Source organism: Bombina bombina, chromosome 6, assembly GCF_027579735.1.
Source record: "Bombina bombina isolate aBomBom1 chromosome 6, aBomBom1.pri, whole genome shotgun sequence".
Taxonomy (NCBI): Eukaryota; Metazoa; Chordata; class Amphibia; order Anura; family Bombinatoridae; genus Bombina; species Bombina bombina.
Window position 1 is genome coordinate 122,720,227 of NC_069504.1, and position 19,039 is coordinate 122,739,265.

At 37.5% G+C, this 19,039-nt stretch overlaps 1 protein-coding gene across 4 annotated transcripts in view; it reads left to right on the plus strand.

Annotated features, from left to right (window-relative positions):
• Positions 1-19,039, plus strand: part of KIF21A (kinesin family member 21A) — a 537,130-nt gene that overhangs the window by 127,518 nt on the left and 390,573 nt on the right. For all 4 annotated transcript variants that reach the window (XM_053716595.1, XM_053716597.1, XM_053716596.1 and 1 more), the window contains exon 2: positions 15,645-15,867. In XM_053716595.1, the coding sequence (XP_053572570.1) occupies positions 15,645-15,867 (223 nt within the window). The remainder of the gene's footprint in view (positions 1-15,644; positions 15,868-19,039) is intronic.

Genomic DNA, 19,039 nt, shown 5'->3' on the forward strand with positions numbered 1-19,039 from the left:
TTTTGTCTTCTATATCATACATCAATACTCTTATGTGGCTGGTACAATTGAAAATTGCCCTCAGTACTAAAGTATTGTAATATGCAGAGCTGTCTACTTTGTGATGAATATTTGGATGCCTGTGTTATTTTCATGTACAGTATAATTAATTACATTTGATCTATAGGAATGTATATTTTAGTACAAGGTCCAGGTCCATGTAAAACAAAAGTGTATAGTATTCTAATTTAAACATTAAAAATGCATACACGTATATAACTTTTAGTTAATACTTTCTTCAGTATAAATATGCGCAGTATATATATTTACATTTAATTTGTGGAAAAGCATTTAAGGTGTGAATATGAACAGAGGGCACATGTTTTATTTAAAGGTCTCCTATGATGTTTGTAACTGAGTGAGCTGCAGTGTAAGTCAGGATTCTCACATAGTCATACCTGGAAAACATTTGAGGTATATATGCATGACTGCTGATAGGACCTGTATGCAGGAGGATTATTCCAGCCATGCTATCAGCATTTCATACCGCTGCAACACTACACATTTAATTATTTGTGAGTTGCAGGTGATGCATGATGCACAGCAGCAGTGACACGTGAAGGATAGGATGAGACAGCCCTACTATTGCTGTCACTCACCTCATGCCTCAAACTCACTCAGTGACATTCACACATAAGCATATAGACTAGAGGCACGAAGACAGAGATAGAAAGAAGATACCTACAGACACATATGACACTGTAACAGCTAACAGATTATTAGCAGCCTGTCCCCAGTCCCTCATAGAAGTCATTTGTAGCTGTCTGACTCCGCCCACATGCAGCATCAGCAGTTATCTACACAGCAATTCTTCTCTTCACTAATCTTGTTCACTATTCTCTGCTTGTGTGTTCAATACTAAGAGCTCTGCTACGCCCTCCGGCATACATAAAAAATAAATCCCAGTAGTAGTCAGTAGGGGCAGTAGTGTACTCACCAAAGAGTAACCTGGCCAGTTTAACTTTTGTCCCAGTAGGCCTTCTCAGGATTTTTAGCGGGGGAGCTAAGATAAATAAAATAAAAACAGCACACCCATAGAAACTGCACCACTTTATCTGGCATTTCTTAGCATTTTTATCAAAGGTGTCTATTTTTTTTTTAGTTACTATTGTTAGCCTTGCACTCTGTACAGGTCATGTTTACTTAAGCTGAATTTTAAATCACTTGTTGAAATAATGGAGTGTGGCGCTCTGGGTGACCTGTAGCATAATGTATATTTTGTGATCCTCAGATAAGTTGCTTTAGAAGCAGAAAATAAAGCAAATAATGTATACACAGTATGATTGTAAATGTTTGTTATGATATAGGTATGAGTTAAAGAAATCATTGCTATTTTCAGAAGTCAGACCTAAGCAGAGACTAAGCAAAGATAATAATCTGTTTTGCAAATGACATTATCTTCTTGTGTTCGTCATTATTAATTTAAACTCCAGTGAGTCACTCTTTGGCTTCCTCACAGATCGTTCAGTTACAAGATAGTTAGATTATAGAAGCTTACTTCATTTTTCCTAATGGTATCCTGTTATAATAGCTACAGAGTATCTCTTCTAATGTCATATAAAAAATAACCCCAAAAAACATTGATTTTGGTGGCAACAAAGGCAAAAAAACAAAACAAAAAATGCTACCGATTTTTCTTTTGAAGTGTAAGCGTAACCCCTTGTTAGGGTAGCTTTAGGCATATCTCAGACGTCACTGAATTATACCACCTCATCTTTACCATCTCTATTCAATTTTTATTCATTGCATTAAAGTTGTTTAAAATTGTAAGCTTTATCTGAATCACAAAAGAAAAAATATTGAGTTTCATGTCCCTTTGATGTTCCTTTAAAGGGACAGTCTACTCCAGATTATTTATAGTTTAAAAAGATAGATAATGCCTTTATTACACATTCCCCAGTTTTTCATAACCAACACGATTATATTAATATACTTTGTATCTGTGATTACCTTGTATCTAAGCCTCTGCAGACTTTATTTCAGTTTTTTTGACAGACTTGCATTTTAGCCAATTAGTGCTGACTCCTAGGTAACTCCACTGGAGTGAGCACAATGTTACCTGTATGAAACACATGAACTAGTGCTTTCTAGCTGTAAAACTGCCAAAATGCACTAAGAGGCAACCTTCAAGGGCTTATAAATTAGCATGTGGGCCTACCTAGGTTTAGCTTTCAACAAAGAATACCAAGAGAACAAAGTAAATTGGAATGTTTGTTTAAAATTGCATGTCCTATCCAAATCATGAAAGTTTAATTTGGACTAGACTGTCCCTTTAAGGCAGTACTCTACCCACTGAACAATTCTTGTGTCTAGATTTAAGACTACACAGTTTTGTGTTGGTCAGAGTGAATTGTTTTCGTAAAGTCTAGATATTCCGCATCTTCCGCTCTACACAAGTCTATCACTTTAATCAATTAAATAAATAAACTAGATTGTTCTGACATGATGTATATGCAAATACACAATTTATATTTTAAAACATATGATAGAATATTAAAATGACTTAATTGCTTTAGTTGTTTACCAAAATGTCAGCTGTACTTTCATTTTACTGCTCCCCAGATTTTTCTTTTGGCTGTAAACTATTTTTTTGGTTGTATCCTAGTTCTGACACTTCTGTCATGTGATACTTTAGTCATGTGAGACTTTATATTAAAGGTACAGTGTACTGTAACATTGTTTTTCCCTTAATGTATTTCCAATGATTTGTTATACCAGCAGCAGAGTATAAAATGTATGAGAAATTGTGTCTTTGGGTTTATTTTTGTTTATAAATATGGCTGGTTTTGTTCTTTGACACCACAAACCATTAAAATGGATTGAGCTCGCAGGGAAATCGGATTTCCTTGTCTTATTACTTTTTGTACTTATATGCTTTTCATATAGTCTTTGTATGTATACCAAAGACCAATAGTTATAGAGAATAATTTAATATTAACATGTTATTACTTATCTCTCCTAACCCCCACTGAGAGTATAATTTCTTCTGCTGGCTATGCTTGCACAGTTTTTCTATAGCCTATACTTAAGTATAGAAACTTTCAGTATAGGTAGTGATAACACAGGCAAAACATGCTATTTAAAATGCCAAACATAAAGATAAATGTGCTATTTGTAAATAATTTAATACACTCCAGCATGTAAAATGGATCATTGGTAACAAATTAAAGGGGTGAAAAATGTAAGGGTACACTGTCCATTTAAGGGAAACTTACCATATGTACAGTATTCTTAGTCATAGTCTGTTAGCCAATGCAAGGTTTTAAATGCATCCTAGGAAACAAAACAAAAAAGTGGAAAAAGGCGCCCCAATAGTGCAGATTCACAAACGGGAAGTCTCTTTAAAACAATAATAATGGTACTCACATTTGATAGGGCACTTTAAAGTGCTGTAATTACATGCTGGGTCTATGAAAGACGTCCAGTTGACTTATGCCCCCAGGCAATCACCTTTATGGTAAATGTATCTCATAAAAAAATGGACTGGTGTTCAAGTCAATGGCGCCATTCCGGGGATATAAAGAAACACCAGCCCCGATGAAGCTCAGAACGAAAGCTCAAAAATAAAATAACATTAGTTTAATATATAGTTAAAAACAATATAAAACTCACAACACGTTTCCCAGAACGGACTACCGTTTCATCAGGGGAGTGACGGTAACCCATTCTGAGAAAAGGGAACAACAGCATTTTATAATACCACCCAATACAGTTTAATTTCCTTTTTAAAGTTCAAATTATTAATAATTCTGTAATAATTAAAGGGACACTGAACCCAAATTTTTTTCTTTCATGATTCAGATAGAGCATGCAATTTTAAGCAACTTTCTAATTTACTTCTTTTATCAATTTTTCTTCGTTTTCTTGCTATCTTTATTTGAAAAAGAAGGCATCTATGCTAAGGAGACAGCAAATTGTTGGTTTAGAACCATGGACAGCATTTGTTTATTGGTGCTGTCCAATCAGCAAGGACAACCCAGGTTATTCAACAAAAAAGGTCCGGCATCTAAACTTACATTCTTGCTTTTCAAATAAACATACCAAGAGAATGAAGAAAATTTGATAATTGGAGTAAATTAGAAAGTTGCTTCAAATTGCACGCTCTATCTGAATCACGAAAGAAAAAAAATTGGGTTCAGTGTCCCTTTAACTTCCACCTTTTTCAAAGTTTGGGTGGTGGTGTCAGGCAGTTGTGATAACTTATTATCCAATGGGAATTATACAATAATCAATACAGTGGGATTATCCAAATAACTAATAAAATAATTAAAATTACCTTCTAACGCAGAATATACAGTGTTCTCCCCAGGTCCTATTTAATGGGCGCACCACCTGATTTTACTGAACATCCGGCTAAAAGTCAAGCTAATAAGAAAAAAATAGCTAATATTACATTTTTCCCCCCAATAATTAAATTAATTTATGTTGGTTACATTGTGCAATTAATTTGGGCTTTTGATAACTTATAAACAGAAAATGTTACAATATTGCAAAGTATTACTCTATCCTACCCGGCTACTTCATAATGCCACCTAGCTGGCAACATTTTCTATGGAGAACACTGATATATATCTAATCTATGCAATAAATGTTATCACATTTTTTACTGCAGTTATTATTACTGGAGTTGTACAATTTAGAACAAATAATTGTTTGCTGGGTGTTCCATTATATATATTGTCAAATTCTATATAGTTTTGTCTAACCCTTTCTAAAGGGAAACTAAATACATGTCATGCACTGATCTCTAATCACGGAACCTAGATTACACTGCATGTATATGAAGGAGAGTTGCACATGTGCAAACAGGTCAGCCCTGGAATGTAGTGAAAGATAGATTTCAGCATGGCAGCACCCATGACTAGAAGCATTCTTTTCCAAAATTATCGATAGTTAAGTTGTAACACTACCTGTCAGGAATCCCTAAATAACCCTTCACATGTATATATATATTTCTTTCATGTAATTAGCAAGAGTCCATGAGCTAGTGACGTATGGGATATACATTCCTACCAGGAGGGGCAAAGTTTCCCAAACCTCAAAATGCCTATAAATACACCCCTCACCACACCCACAATTCAGTTTTACAAACTTTGCCTCCGATGGAGGTGGTGAAGTAAGTTTGTGCTAGATTCTACGTTGATATGCGCTCCGCAGCAAGTTGGAGCCCGGTTTTTCTCTCAGCGTGCAGTGAATGTCAGAGGGATGTGAGGAGAGTATTGCCTATTTGAATGCAGTGATCTCCTTCTACGGGGTCTATTTCATAGGTTCTCTGTTATCGGTCGTAGAGATTCATCTCTTACCTCCCTTTTCAGATCGACGATATACTCTTATATATACCATTACCTCTACTGATTCTCGTTTCAGTACTGGTTTGGCTATCTACTATATGTAGATGAGTGTCCTGGGGTAAGTAAGTCTTATTTTCTGTGACACTCCTAGCTATGGTTGGGCACTTTGTTTATAAAGTTCTAAATATATGTATTCAAACATTTATTTGCCTTGACTCAGAATGTTCAACTTTCCTTATTTTCAGACAGTCAGTTTCATATTTGGGATAATGCATTTTAATTTAACATTTTCTCTTACCTTAAAATTTGACTCTTTTTTTCCCTGTGGGCTGTTAGGCTCGCGGGGGCTGAAAATGCTTCATTTTATTGCGTCATTTTTTGGCGCGGACTTTTTTGGCGCAAAAATTCTATTTCCGTTTTCGGCGTCATACGTGTCGCCAGAAGTTGCGTCATTTTTTGACGTTATTTTGCGCCAAAAATGTCGGCGTTCCGGATGTGGCGTAATTTTTTGGCGCCAAAAAGCATTTAGGCGCCAAATAATGTGGGCGTCTTATTTGGCGCGAAAAAATATGGGCGTCACTTTTGTCTCCACATTATTTAAGTCTCATTTTTTATTGCTTCTGGTTGCTAGAAGCTTGTTCTTTGGCATTTTTTCCCATTCCTGAAACTGTCATTTAAGGAATTTGATCAATTTTGCTTTATATATATGTTGTTTTTTCTCTTACATATTGCAAGATGTCTCACGTTGCATCTGAGTCAGAAGATACTACAGGAAAATCGCTGTCAAGTGCTGAATCTACCAAAGCTAAGTGTATCTGCTGTAAACTTTTGGTAGCTATTCCTCCAGCTGTTGTTTGTATTGATTGTCATGACAAACTTGTTAAAGCAGATAATATTTCCTTTAGTAAAGTACCATTGCCTGTTGCAGTTCCTTCAACATCTAAGGTGCAGAATGTTCCTGATAATATAAGAGATTTTGTTTCTGAATCCATAAAGAAGGCTATGTCTGTTATTTCTCCTTCTAGTAAACGTAAAAAATCTTTTAAAACTTCTCTCCCTACAGATGAATTTTTAACTGAACATCATCATTCTGATTCTGATGATTCCTCTGGTTCAGAGGATTCTGTCTCAGAGGTTGATGCTGATAAATCTTCATATTTATTTAAAATGGAATTTATTCGTTCTTTACTTAAAGAAGTCCTAATTGCTTTAGAAATAGAGGATTCTGGTCCTCTTGATACTAAATCTAAACGTTTAAATAAGGTTTTTAAAACTCCTGTAGTTATTCCAGAAGTTTTTCCTGTCCCTGATGCTATTTCTGCAGTAATTTCCAAAGAATGGGATAATTTGGGTAATTCATTTACTCCTTCTAAACGTTTTAAGCAATTATATCCTGTGCCGTCTGACAGATTAGAATTTTGGGACAAGATCCCTAAAGTTGATGGGGCTATTTCTACCCTTGCTAAACGTACTACTATTCCTACGTCAGATGGTACTTCGTTTAAGGATCCTCTAGATAGGAAAATTGAGTCCTTTCTAAGAAAAGCTTATCTGTGTTCAGGTAATCTTCTTAGACCTGCTATATCTTTGGCTGATGTTGCTGCAGCTTCAACTTTTTGGTTGGAAACTTTAGCGCAACAAGTAACACATCGTGATTCTCATGATATTATTCTTCTTCAACATGCTAATAATTTTATCTGTGATGCCATTTTTGATATTATCAGAGTTGATGTCAGGTTTATGTCTCTAGCTATTTTAGCTAGAAGAGCTTTATGGCTTAAAACTTGGAATGCTGATATGGCTTCTAAATCAACTTTACTTTCCATTTCTTTCCAGGGTAACAAATTATTTGGTTCTCAGTTGGATTCCATTATTTCAACTGTTACTGGTGGGAAAGGAACTTTTTTACCACAGGATAAAAAATCTAAAGGTAAAAACAGGGCTAATAATCGTTTTCGTTCCTTTCGTTTCAACAAAGAACAATAGCCTGATCCTTCATCCTCAGGAGCAGTTTCAGTTTGGAGACCATCTCCAGTCTGGAATAAATCCAAGCCAGCTAGAAAGGCAAAGCCTGCTTCTAAGTCCACATGAAGGTGCGGCCCTCATTCCAGCTCAGCTGGTAGGGGGCAGGTTACGTTTTTTCAAGGAGATTTGGGTCAATTCTGTTCACAATCTTTGGATTCAGAGCATTGTTTCAGAAGGGTACAGAATTTGTTTCAAGTTGAGACCTCCTGCAAAGAGATTTTTTCTTTCCCGTGTCCCAGTAAATCCAGTAAAGCTCAAGCATTTCTGAAATGTGTTTCAGATCTAGAGTTGACTGGAGTAATTATGCCAGTTCCAGTTCCGGAACAGGGGATGGGGTTTTATTCAAATCTCTTCATTGTACCAAAGAAGGAGAATTCTTTCAGACCAGTTCTGGATCTAAAAATATTGAATCGTTATGTAAGGATACCAACGTTCAAGATGGTAACTGTAAGGACTATCTTACCTTTTGTTCAGCAAGGGAATTATATGTCCACAATAGATTTACAGGATGCATATCTGCATATTCCGATTCATCCAGATCATTATCAGTTCCTGAGATTCTCGTTTCTGGACAAGCATTACCAGTTTGTGGCTCTGCCGTTTGGCCTAGCTACAGCTCCAAGAATTTTTACAAAGGTTCTCGGTGCCCTGCTGTCTGTAATCAGAGAACAGGGTATTGTGGTATTTCCTTATTTGGACGATATCTTGGTACTTGCTCAGTCTTTACATTTAGCAGAATCTCATACGAATCGACTTGTGTTGTTTCTTCAAGATCATGGTTGGAGGATCAATTTACCAAAAAGTTCTTTGATTCCTCAGACAAGGGTAACCTTTCTGGGTTTCCAGATGGATTCAGTGTCCATGACTCTGTCTTTAACAGACAAGAGACGTCTAAAGTTGATTACAGCTTGTCGAAACCTTCAGTCACAATCATTCCCTTCGGTAGCCTTATGCATGTAAATTCTAGGTCTTATGACTGCTGCATCGGACGCGATCCCCTTTGCTCGTTTTCACATGCGACCTCTTCAGCTCTGTATGCTGAAGCAATGGTGCAAGGATTACACGAAGATATCTCAATTAATATCTTTAAAACCGATTGTTCGACACTCTCTAACATGGTGGACAGATCACCATCGTTTAATTCAGGGGGCTTCTTTTGTGCTTCCGACCTGGACTGTAATTTCAACAGATGCAAGTCTCACAGGTTGGGGAGCTGTGTGGGGATCTCTGACGGCACAAGGAGTTTGGGAATCTCAGGAGGTGAGATTACCGATCAATATTTTGGAACTCCGTGCAATTTTCAGAGCTCTTCAGTTTTGGCCTCTTCTGAAGAGAGAATCGTTCATTTGTTTTCAGACAGACAATGTCACAACTGTGGCATACATCAATCATCAAGGAGGGACTCACAGTCCTCTGGCTATGAAAGAAGTATCTCGAATTTTGGTTTGGGCGGAATCCAGCTCCTGTCTAATCTCTGCGGTTCATATCCCAGGTATAGACAATTGGGAAGCGGATTATCTCAGTCGCCAAACGTTGCATCCGGGCGAATGGTCTCTTCACCCAGATGTATTTCTTCAGATTGTTCAAATGTGGGAACTTCCAGAAATAGATCTGATGGCGTCCCATCTAAACAAGAAACTTCCCAGGTATCTGTCCAGATCCCGGGATCCTCAGGCGGAGGCAGTGGATGCATTATCACTTCCTTGGAAGTATCATCCTGCCTATATCTTTCCGCCTCTAGTTCTTCTTCCAAGAGTAATCTCCAAGATTCTGAAGGAATGCTCGTTTGTTCTGCTGGTAGCTCCGGCATGGCCTCACAGGTTTTGGTATGCGGATCTTGTCCGGATGGCCTCTTGCCAACCGTGGACTCTTCCGTTAAGACCAGACCTTCTGTCACAAGGTCCTTTTTTCCATCAGGATCTGAAATCCTTAAATTTAAAGGTATGGAGATTGAACGCTTGATTCTTGGTCAAAGAGGTTTCTCTGACTCTGTGATTAATACTATGTTACAGGCTCGTAAATCTGTATCTCGAGAGATATATTATAGAGTCTGGAAGACTTATATTTCTTGGTGTCTTTCTCATCATTTTTCCTGGCATTCTTTTAGAATACCGAGAATTTTACAGTTCCTTCAGGATGGTTTAGATAAGGGTTTGTCCGCAAGTTCTTTGAAAGGACAAATCTCTGCTCTTTCCGTTCTTTTTCACAGAAAGATTGCTATTCTTCCTGATATTCATTGTTTTGTACAAGCTTTGGTTCGTATAAAACCTGTCATTAAGTCAATTTCTCCTCCTTGGAGTTTGAATTTGGTTCTGGGAGCTCTTCAAGCTCATCCGTTTGAACCTATGCATTCGTTGGACATTAAATTACTTTCTTGGAAAGTTTTGTTCCTTTTGGCCATCTCTTCTGCCAGAAGAGTTTCTGAATTATCTGCTCTTTCTTGTGAGTCTCCTTTTCTGATTTTTCATCAGGATAAGGCTGTGTTGCGAACTTCTTTTGAATTTTTACCTAAAGTTGTGAATTCCAACAACATTAGTAGAGAAATTGTGGTTCCTTCATTATGTCCTAATCCTAAGAATTTTAAGGAGAAATCGTTGCATTCTTTGGATGTTGTTAGAGCTTTGAAATATTATGTTGAAGCTACGAAATCTTTTCGTAAGACTTCTAGTCTATTTGTTATCTTTTCCGGTTCTAGAAAAGGCCAGAAAGCTTCTGCCATTTCTTTGGCATCTTGGTTGAAATCTTTAATTCATCTTGCCTATGTTGAGTCGGGTAAAACTCCGCCTCAGAGAATTACAGCTCATTCTACTAGGTCAGTTTCTACTTCCTGGGCGTTTAGGAATGAAGCTTCGGTTGACCAGATCTGCAAAGCAGCAACTTGGTCCTCTTTGCATACTTTTACTAAATTCTACCATTTTGATGTATTTTCTTCTTCTGAAGCAGTTTTTGGTAGAAAAGTACTTCAGGCAGCGGTTTCAGTTTGAATCTTCTGCTTATGTTTTTCGTTAAACTTTATTTTGGGTGTTTATTATTTTCAGCAGGAATTGGCTGTCTTTATTTTATCCCTCCCTCTCTAGTGACTCTTGTGTGGAAAGATCCACTTCTTGGGTAATCATTATCCCATACGTCACTAGCTCATGGACTCTTGCTAATTACATGAAAGAAAACATAATTTATGTAAGAACTTACCTGATAAATTCATTTCTTTCATATTAGCAAGAGTCCATGAGGCCCGCCCTTTTTTTGTGGTGGTTATGATTTTGTATAAAGCACAATTATTCCAATTCCTTATTTTATATGCTTTCGCACTTTTTTATCACCCCACTTCTTGGCTATTCGTTAAACTGAATTGTGGGTGTGGTGAGGGGTTTTTATAGGCATTTTGAGGTTTGGGAAACTTTGCCCCTCCTGGTAGGAATGTATATCCCATACGTCACTAGCTCATGGACTCTTGCTAATATGAAAGAAATGAATTTATCAGGTAAGTTCTTACATAAATTATGTTTTTTAGTAGACAACCCAAAGTATTGATCTAGGCCCATTTTGTTATATTTCATGCCACCATTTCGCCAAAATAAAAAAAAATCAAACGTTTTCACAAATAAAAAAAAATCAAACGTTTTCACAAACTTTAGGTATTTCACTGAAATTATTTATGAACAGCTTGTGCAATTATGGCACAAATAGTTGTAAATGCTTCTCTGGGATCCCCCTTGTTCAGAAATAGCAGTGTTGCTTTTTGGTAATTTAGACGGCTGATAAATTCCGCTGTGCACCACACGTGTATTATGCCCAACAGTGAAGGGGTTAATTAGGGAGCTTGTAGGGTTAATTTTAGCTTTAGTGTAGTGTAGTAGACCACCCAAAATATTTATCTAGGCAATTTTGGTATATTTCATGCCACCGTTTCACCACCAAATGCGATCAAATAAAAAAAAAATCATTCACTTTTTCACAATTTTCAAGTTTCTCACTGAAATTATTTACAAACACTGCAATCATGGCACAAGTGGTTGTAAATTCTTCTCTACGATCCCCTTTTTTTAAGAAATTGCAGATATATATATGGTTTGGCATTGCTTTATGGTAATTAGAAGGCTGCAAAATGCTGCTGCGCACCACACGTGTATTATGCCCAGCAGTTAAGGGGTTAATTAGGTAGCTTGTAGGGTTAATTTTAGCTTTAGTGTAGAGATCAGCCCCCACCTGATACATCCTACCCCTTGACCCCCCCTCAAACAGCTCCCTTCCCTCCCCTACCCCACAATTGTCACTACCATCTTAAGTACTGGCAGAAAGTCTGACAGTACAAAAATAAAGGCCCCCCATTACCCCCAAATAGCTATATCAGCCTCCCCCCTCGACCTATTGGCCACCATCTTAGGTACTGGCAGCTGTCTGCCAGTACCCATTTCACTAATGTGCCCTTTTTTCATAAAAAACACCAAACACCCCATTTTCTGTAGTGTAGCTGCCCCCCTCAATACACTATCCCCCTCACTGATTCATTGCAATGATTAATTTGTGATGTATAATAAATACTTTACTTTAATGCCCCTTTTTTCATTTCACAGAAAATATTTCTTACAGTATTTGCCAACAGCTATATAATAAATCTGCCTTATTTAACCATCTAATCTAAGAATCTAATATTACAATGTTTTCTACGATAAGTATGTAGAAAACACTGTAATATTAGATTCTTAGATTCCGGGGATTAGGTTTGCTGATCTACCTATTCCTATTGGTCTGTGATGCTTTTTTGGATGTTGTAAGTTTTGACTCTTACTGAAGACTTCTCGTTTTAGGCTCTAAGAGCCTTATAATTTAAAGCAACATAAAAGTCACATTTGAAATGCACAGTAGCACATTTTAAATAATATTTTTCTTTTATTTGCAATATGCATGTATTAGCAAACATTTATTCTATTTATTAAGCTTTCATGGCTAGCTTGATAAATTTGAATATATTTTGACCAACTGATGAAGTAGCTATAAGCTGTATCTTTGTACATTCCTCTCCTAGTTGCTAGTCATCTGTGGCTTATTGATAATGTCATCTGTACTTGTAGCATGTATAGAAGACAAATCAGCAGGCGGCCCATCAGTAATGAGATGCATACACTAACTACTGTCACTGAAGCAAAGACTTTTTACAGAAGTATTGTTTCAAATTCATGTGAACTAAAGAAGCTTCTGAGGGTGTTTGAAATGTGTTCTGAAATAAAAAAATACACTGCTTCTAGGTACTGCAAATGGCTAAAGATAAAGCCAATCAGGTATTGTGCTTTAGAAAATGATCACATTTGATTCAAATCTAGAAATTCAAATAAATTAAAGAAGCTTAAAGGGATAGTAAACCCAATTTCTTTTCTTTCATGATTCAGATAGAGCATGCAATTTTAAACAACATTGTATAACAAAGCTACAAATAATGCTGCAAAACACTGCTGCCATAGAGTACTAAAGACACGTGCACACTCCTAATCTCTTATGAGCCTACCTAGTTTTACTCTTCAATAAAAGATACCAAGAGAACAAAGCACGTTTGAAAAAACGTAAATTGGAAAGTTGTTTAAAATTGCATGTTGTATTTGAATCTGTTGAATTTTGACTTTACTGTCCCTTTAAAAAGATTGAAAACACTTATTCAAAAAACTGAACTCGGCAGCAGTTGCTTGAAGTATTTTGGGTGTGAATTTTGTAGTTACAGGTTTTACATCTAGCCAGTAATTTGTAGGGCACGGAGGGGTTAGTCCAGCCAATCTAGAAAAACGCTGTAAACCCGAGATTTATTGTACAGTAGTACCTTGTTATCAGTGCATTTAATTTTAGACAATTAGTGCTCAGGAGAAGCCCAACTCATTTTTCTTGCCTTTCAAGGTAGCAGATGACTGATGGTGTAAAACTGCTCGTTTTACAAGGGGATGTTGCTTAATCAGCTTTTTAGTTTTCATTTCCAGTTTGTAATTTCTACCTATTTACTCCCCAGATATTAGCAGGACTTTTAATCTAGAGTTATGCTTTTTTTAATTATTTTGTTGCATCTAAAATAAGGAATTTGTTTATTTGAATCAAATGCTTGGGAACTGAATAAAACTTTTTGTGTTTATGCATATGGAAGTGTCCCTGTCCACAGAGCTGTGGGGAGTCAGCTTTATAAAGTACCTAGGTATACAACATGCATTGTCTATAATAAATGTCCATTTAAACAGCTATTATGTTTCAAGCAAAACATATTTAAGGAAACCCCAAACTTTTCTTTCATGATTCAGATAGGGTGCACACTTAACCAAAAAAAAATCCAGTCTACATCCATGATCAAATGTACCCCTTTCTCTTGGTATCCTTTATTGAAAAGAAGGTATTCAGGAGTGTGCATGTGTCTAGAGCACTATATGGCAACAGTTTTGCAAGAATACTTGTAGATGTTTGATAGAGCAATAAATAGCAGCAGTGTTTGCTGCCGTACAGTGCTCCATAAACGGACATGCTACCTACCTAGGTATGCTTTTCAACAAAGAATACCATGAGAATAAAGTTAATTTTATAATAGAAGTTCATTGGATGCTTTTTTTTCTTTTCTCTTTTGCTCTGAATCATGTAGAAAAAAATGTATGTTTCATGTTCCTTATTTATATGGCTGATAGAAATGTTTTGAGTTTAATACATCTTTAACACCAGTCTTTTATTGCTTGGTGCAGAGGATGGCTGTGCAGTGTACTCCCTGAGTTCCTTTATGTGCACACAATTTTCTTTTCTTTTTTTAGTAGTAGAATGAGGAGGGACTAGAGCTTCTGAAGTTCTGACATTATTGTAGTCCTTGGCGGCATCTTACTCATTAAGGAAATTCACACTGACATGTGGGAGCAGGCCTTGGCAGAATACATAGCTGGGCTTCCTGAATCTCGTATATCTGGGCCCCCTGTATCTCATAGAGGGTTTTTTTTGTATGTTCCTCTAAGATGCAGATGATTGCTGTAATGAAATGACAGTTTACCTACAAAACTAGGCACCATAGAGTATTGCCTGATGGGGGAGCAGTTTTTAAGAAACTTTTAAATTTACTTCTTGTGACGACTAAGCCTATCTGCCCAGCCGTGACAATGGGGAGGGTGTGGGCATGAAGGGGTCAATAGCCCTCAGTCTCTGGTTAAACCTCTACAAGAACCTAAAGGGACACCAAATTAACCCCCAAATCCTGCCTACACCACCTCAGATTAACAATGCTGCCACCACAAAGAGTTTTGAATAAGGGTGTCTTGGAAAACCAATAACTCCCACTACTAACAATTAGGTAACGTGACTTTAACCTTGTCTCTTCAGAGTGTGAATTCACATATTAAAGCCCAAATACAGAATATATTATTTATATTTTTAATGACAAATACAGGTTGCACAGTGCCAAATTAAAAGAATGGAAGACATACAAAATAACAAGAATAAATGCAAAGATACAGTTATTTAAAATAAAATGGGGCATACGCTTAGCACAATACCTACACTTTAAACATATTACCAGGTTTCCAATAGGTTTTGTGGAAACTTCCTTCAGATGTTTTCTTATTCTGTCCCAGGCAAGTTCTAAATAATATTTCTGTAACATTCAATTATATCTCAGAATCTCCCTTTGTCTTGTCAAGACCCCCAGCCCCTTTGTTAATTTACAATTACCCAGCCACTCCTTGCAAGTCCTTAACCCACAGTACCAAAAGATGTCAGGCACCAGGAGGAGGGGGTTCATTAGATCAATGCATTCTTCAGCAAATACAGATATTACAAAAAGATGGAACATTTCATATTAACCCCGGCGATGCTGAGACACCATACCACCTCTGCTGGGTGTCTATTCCAGGTATTAACTATTCCTCATGAGTCTATCATGACACTTCTACTTTCAAATGTACTTTGTTCTCTTGATGCTTGGTTGAAAATTATATTAAGGTAGTCTTCGATAGTACTTTGCTGCTGTGGAGCATTAGTACAATAATAATATGCTCTAACACATTAGAGGCCAATGGTACAGTTGCCTAGAGCAATACCCTGGTGTATGTGATAGCCATATTAATGACCTTATTGTGTTTATGAATGTACATTATTTTATTCTGAGTCTTTTCATGTTGTGGCATTGAATAGTTTTTGGGAAAACTAAACCTTATTATGAACCTTTCCATAGAACCAAATAACTCCCCAAGAATAAATTAACATCTGCTTTTCTGAGCATATACCAATGCACACATTATTTGTTGTAAGGATTATTTTTGATTTGTTTTTTATTTTTGCTTGCAGAATCCGACCCCAGCTGGCAAAAGAGAAAATTGAAGGTTGCCATATTTGCACGTTTGTTACACCTGGTGAACCTCAAGTAATGCTGGGAAAAGACAAAGCCTTTACGTTTGATCATGTGTTTGATATTGATTCAAGGCAAGAAGAAATCTATATGCAGTGTACGGAAAAACTTATTGAAGGCTGCTTTGAAGGATACAATGCCACCGTTTTTGCTTATGGACAAGTAAGTATTACTCCATGTGCTAATGAATGGTATTCTGTGCCATAACCATTCAAGTGTTTGCTACATTTTGCTTAACAATAACGAATATAGTTATTTTTATTTTGTTCAGTTAATCCTGTGCTATAGAATTGTTTTAGACTTTTAAACTTGTTAAAGGGACGTTTTAGTGTAAACATACAGTGCTGTTGCATTTTCCAGGACACTTGTGTTAGCAGAAATTATTGTATTACAAGCTAGCAGTGTGCAAGTTATAACTTTACACTGCACAGCTGCACACACTCTGTGTACTCCTACAGAAGCAGCTGTAAACTACTTTACATATATAGGGGCCGATTGACCCCTGATGCCACTGTTTCAGCGTTAGCCTTCAGGCTCACCAGAAAAAGCAGTTAAGAAGCAACGGTTTTAAGACCGCTGCTCCTTAACTGGTCCGCCGCCTTTGAGGCTGCGGACATCAATCCGCCCAATCTTAAACGATCTGGTTGATTGTCACCCCCGCTAGCAGATTGGCCCTGAATGCTTGTGCAATGTTAAAGGGACAGTCAACACCAGAATTTTTGTTGTTTAAAAATATAGATCATCCCTTTATTACCCATTCCCCAGTTTTTTGCAAAACCAACACTGTTATATTAATACACTTTTTACTTCTGTGACTAACTTGTATCTAAGCATCTTCTGACCGCCCCTAATCACATGACTTTTAGTTATTTTGCATATAGTTGCATTTTAGCCAATTAGTGCAGTGTCTGCCACTAGCCACGGGCGTGATCACAATGCTATCTATATGGCCTACATGAGCTTGCTCTCCCCTGCTGTGAAAAGTAAATAAAATAGAGGCGGCCTTCAAGGGCTTAGAAATTATCATATGAGCCTTCCTAGGTTTGCTTTCAACTAGAATACCAAGAGAACAAAGCAAAATTGTTGATAAAAGTAAAGTTGGAAAGTTGTTTAAAATTACATGCCCTATTTGAAAAATGAAAGTTTTTTTTGGACTTGACTGTCCCTTTAAATGACAACAGCGTATGCTGTTGGCATTCAGCGATGTCTGTCGGACATGATCCGCTGAGCGGATCGTGTTGGACAGACATTTGATAAATCAGCCCAATAGTATGTTATATTTACTAAATACATATTTCTCTTGTTAAGTGTGTTCAGTCCACGGGTCATCCATTACTTATGGGATATATTCTCCTTCCCAACAGGAAGTTGCAAGAGGATCACCCAAGCAGAGCTGCTATATAGCTCCTCCCCTCACATGTCATACCCAGTCATTCTCTTGCAACCCTCAACAAAGAAGGAGGTCGCGAGAGGAGCTGGAGTTTTTACTTAACTATTCTTCAATCAAAAGTTTGTTATTTTAAATGGCACCGGAGTGTGCTGTTTTTCTATCTCAGGCAGTATTTGGAAGAAGAAACTGCCTGCGTTTTTTATCTATGATCTTAGCAGGCGTAACTAAGATCCACTGGCTGTTCTCCACATTCTGAGGAGTGGGGTAACTTCAGAAACTGGGAATAGCATGCGGGGTCCTCCGCAAATGAGGTATGTGCAGTACTTTATTTTCTGGGAATGGAATTGACTAAGAAAATACTGCTGTTACCGTATGATGTAAGTACAGCCTTAAATGCAGTAGTAGCAACTGGTATCAGGCTGATAAATGTATGCGCAGTCGAGTTATATTCTAGGGACTAGAATTTGACTGCGAAAATACTGTTAACACTGAAATAATACTTAAGCCTTCTCTGCAGTGGTAGCGACTGGTAGCAGGCTTAGTGATAGCTTTGCATGACATTGAATAAAACGTTTACTGGCATGTTATTCGTTTTTTGTGAGGTACTTTGGTGATAAATCGCTTTGGGCATGATTTTTTCCACATGGCTAACATATTTTTATGGAAACCGTTATATCAGGGCTCCCACTGTTGTGATTGGAGTGGGAGGGCCCTTGTTTTAGCGCCTTGTTGCGCAGTTAAAATTATTGCACAGTCTTTCTGCTTCTTCCTCCTTGATCCAGGACGTCTCTAGAGAGCTCAGGGGTCTGCAAATTTCATTTGTGAGGGAGGTATTCAGTCACAGCAGATCTGTGACAGTGTGCTGACTGTGATTAAAAGCGTTAAATCTTAATTGATATCTGTTTTATCCGTTTTGGGTATCGAGGGGTTAATCATCCTTTTGCTAATGGGTGCAATCCTCTGCTAATAGTACACTTCTTGTTAAGAATTGTTTAATTATATCTGTATTTTTGAAGCGCTGCAGCATTTTTTATATTGCTTGTAAACTTATTGAAAGTGATTTCCAAGCTTGTTAGTTTCATTGCTAAGTCTGTTTTAAACATGTCTGATTCAGAGGAAACTGTTTGTTCATCATGTTCAAAAGCCAATGTGGAGCCCAATAGAACAATGTGTACCAATTGTATTGATATTGCTTTGAATAAAAGTCAATCTGTACCGATAAAGAAGCTATCACCAGACAACGAGGGGGAAGTTATGCCGCCTAACTCTCCTCACGTGTCAGTACCTGCGTCTCCCGCTCGGGAGATGCGTAGGATTGAGACACCTAGTACATCTAGGCCCTTACAAATCACTTTACATGATATGGCTAATGTTATGAAAGAAGTATTATATAATATGCCCGAATTAAGGGGCAAACACGATAGCTCTGGGTTAAGGACAGAGCGCGCTGATGACACGAGAGCCATGTCTGATACTGCGTCACAACTTGCAGAACATGAGGACGGTGAGCTTCATTCTGTCGGTGACGGTTCTGATTCGGGGAGACCGGATTCAGAAATTTCAAATTTAAAATTTAAGCTTGAGAACCTCCGTGTGTTACTAGGGGAGGTATTAGCGGCTCTGAATGATTGCGACACGGTGGCAATTCCAGAGAAATTGTGTAGGTTGGATAGATACTATGCGGTACCGGTGTGTACTGACGTTTTTCCTATACCAAAAAGACTTACAGAAATTATCAGTAAGGAGTGGGATAGACCCGGTGTGCCTTTTTCCCCTCCCCCGATATTTAGAAAAATGTTCCCTATAGACGCCACCACACGAGACTTATGGCAGACGGTCCCTAAGGTGGAGGGAGCAGTTTCTACGTTAGCCAAGCGTACCACTATCCCGGTGGAGGATAGCTGTGCTTTCTCAAATCCAATGGATAAAAAATTAGAGGGTTAT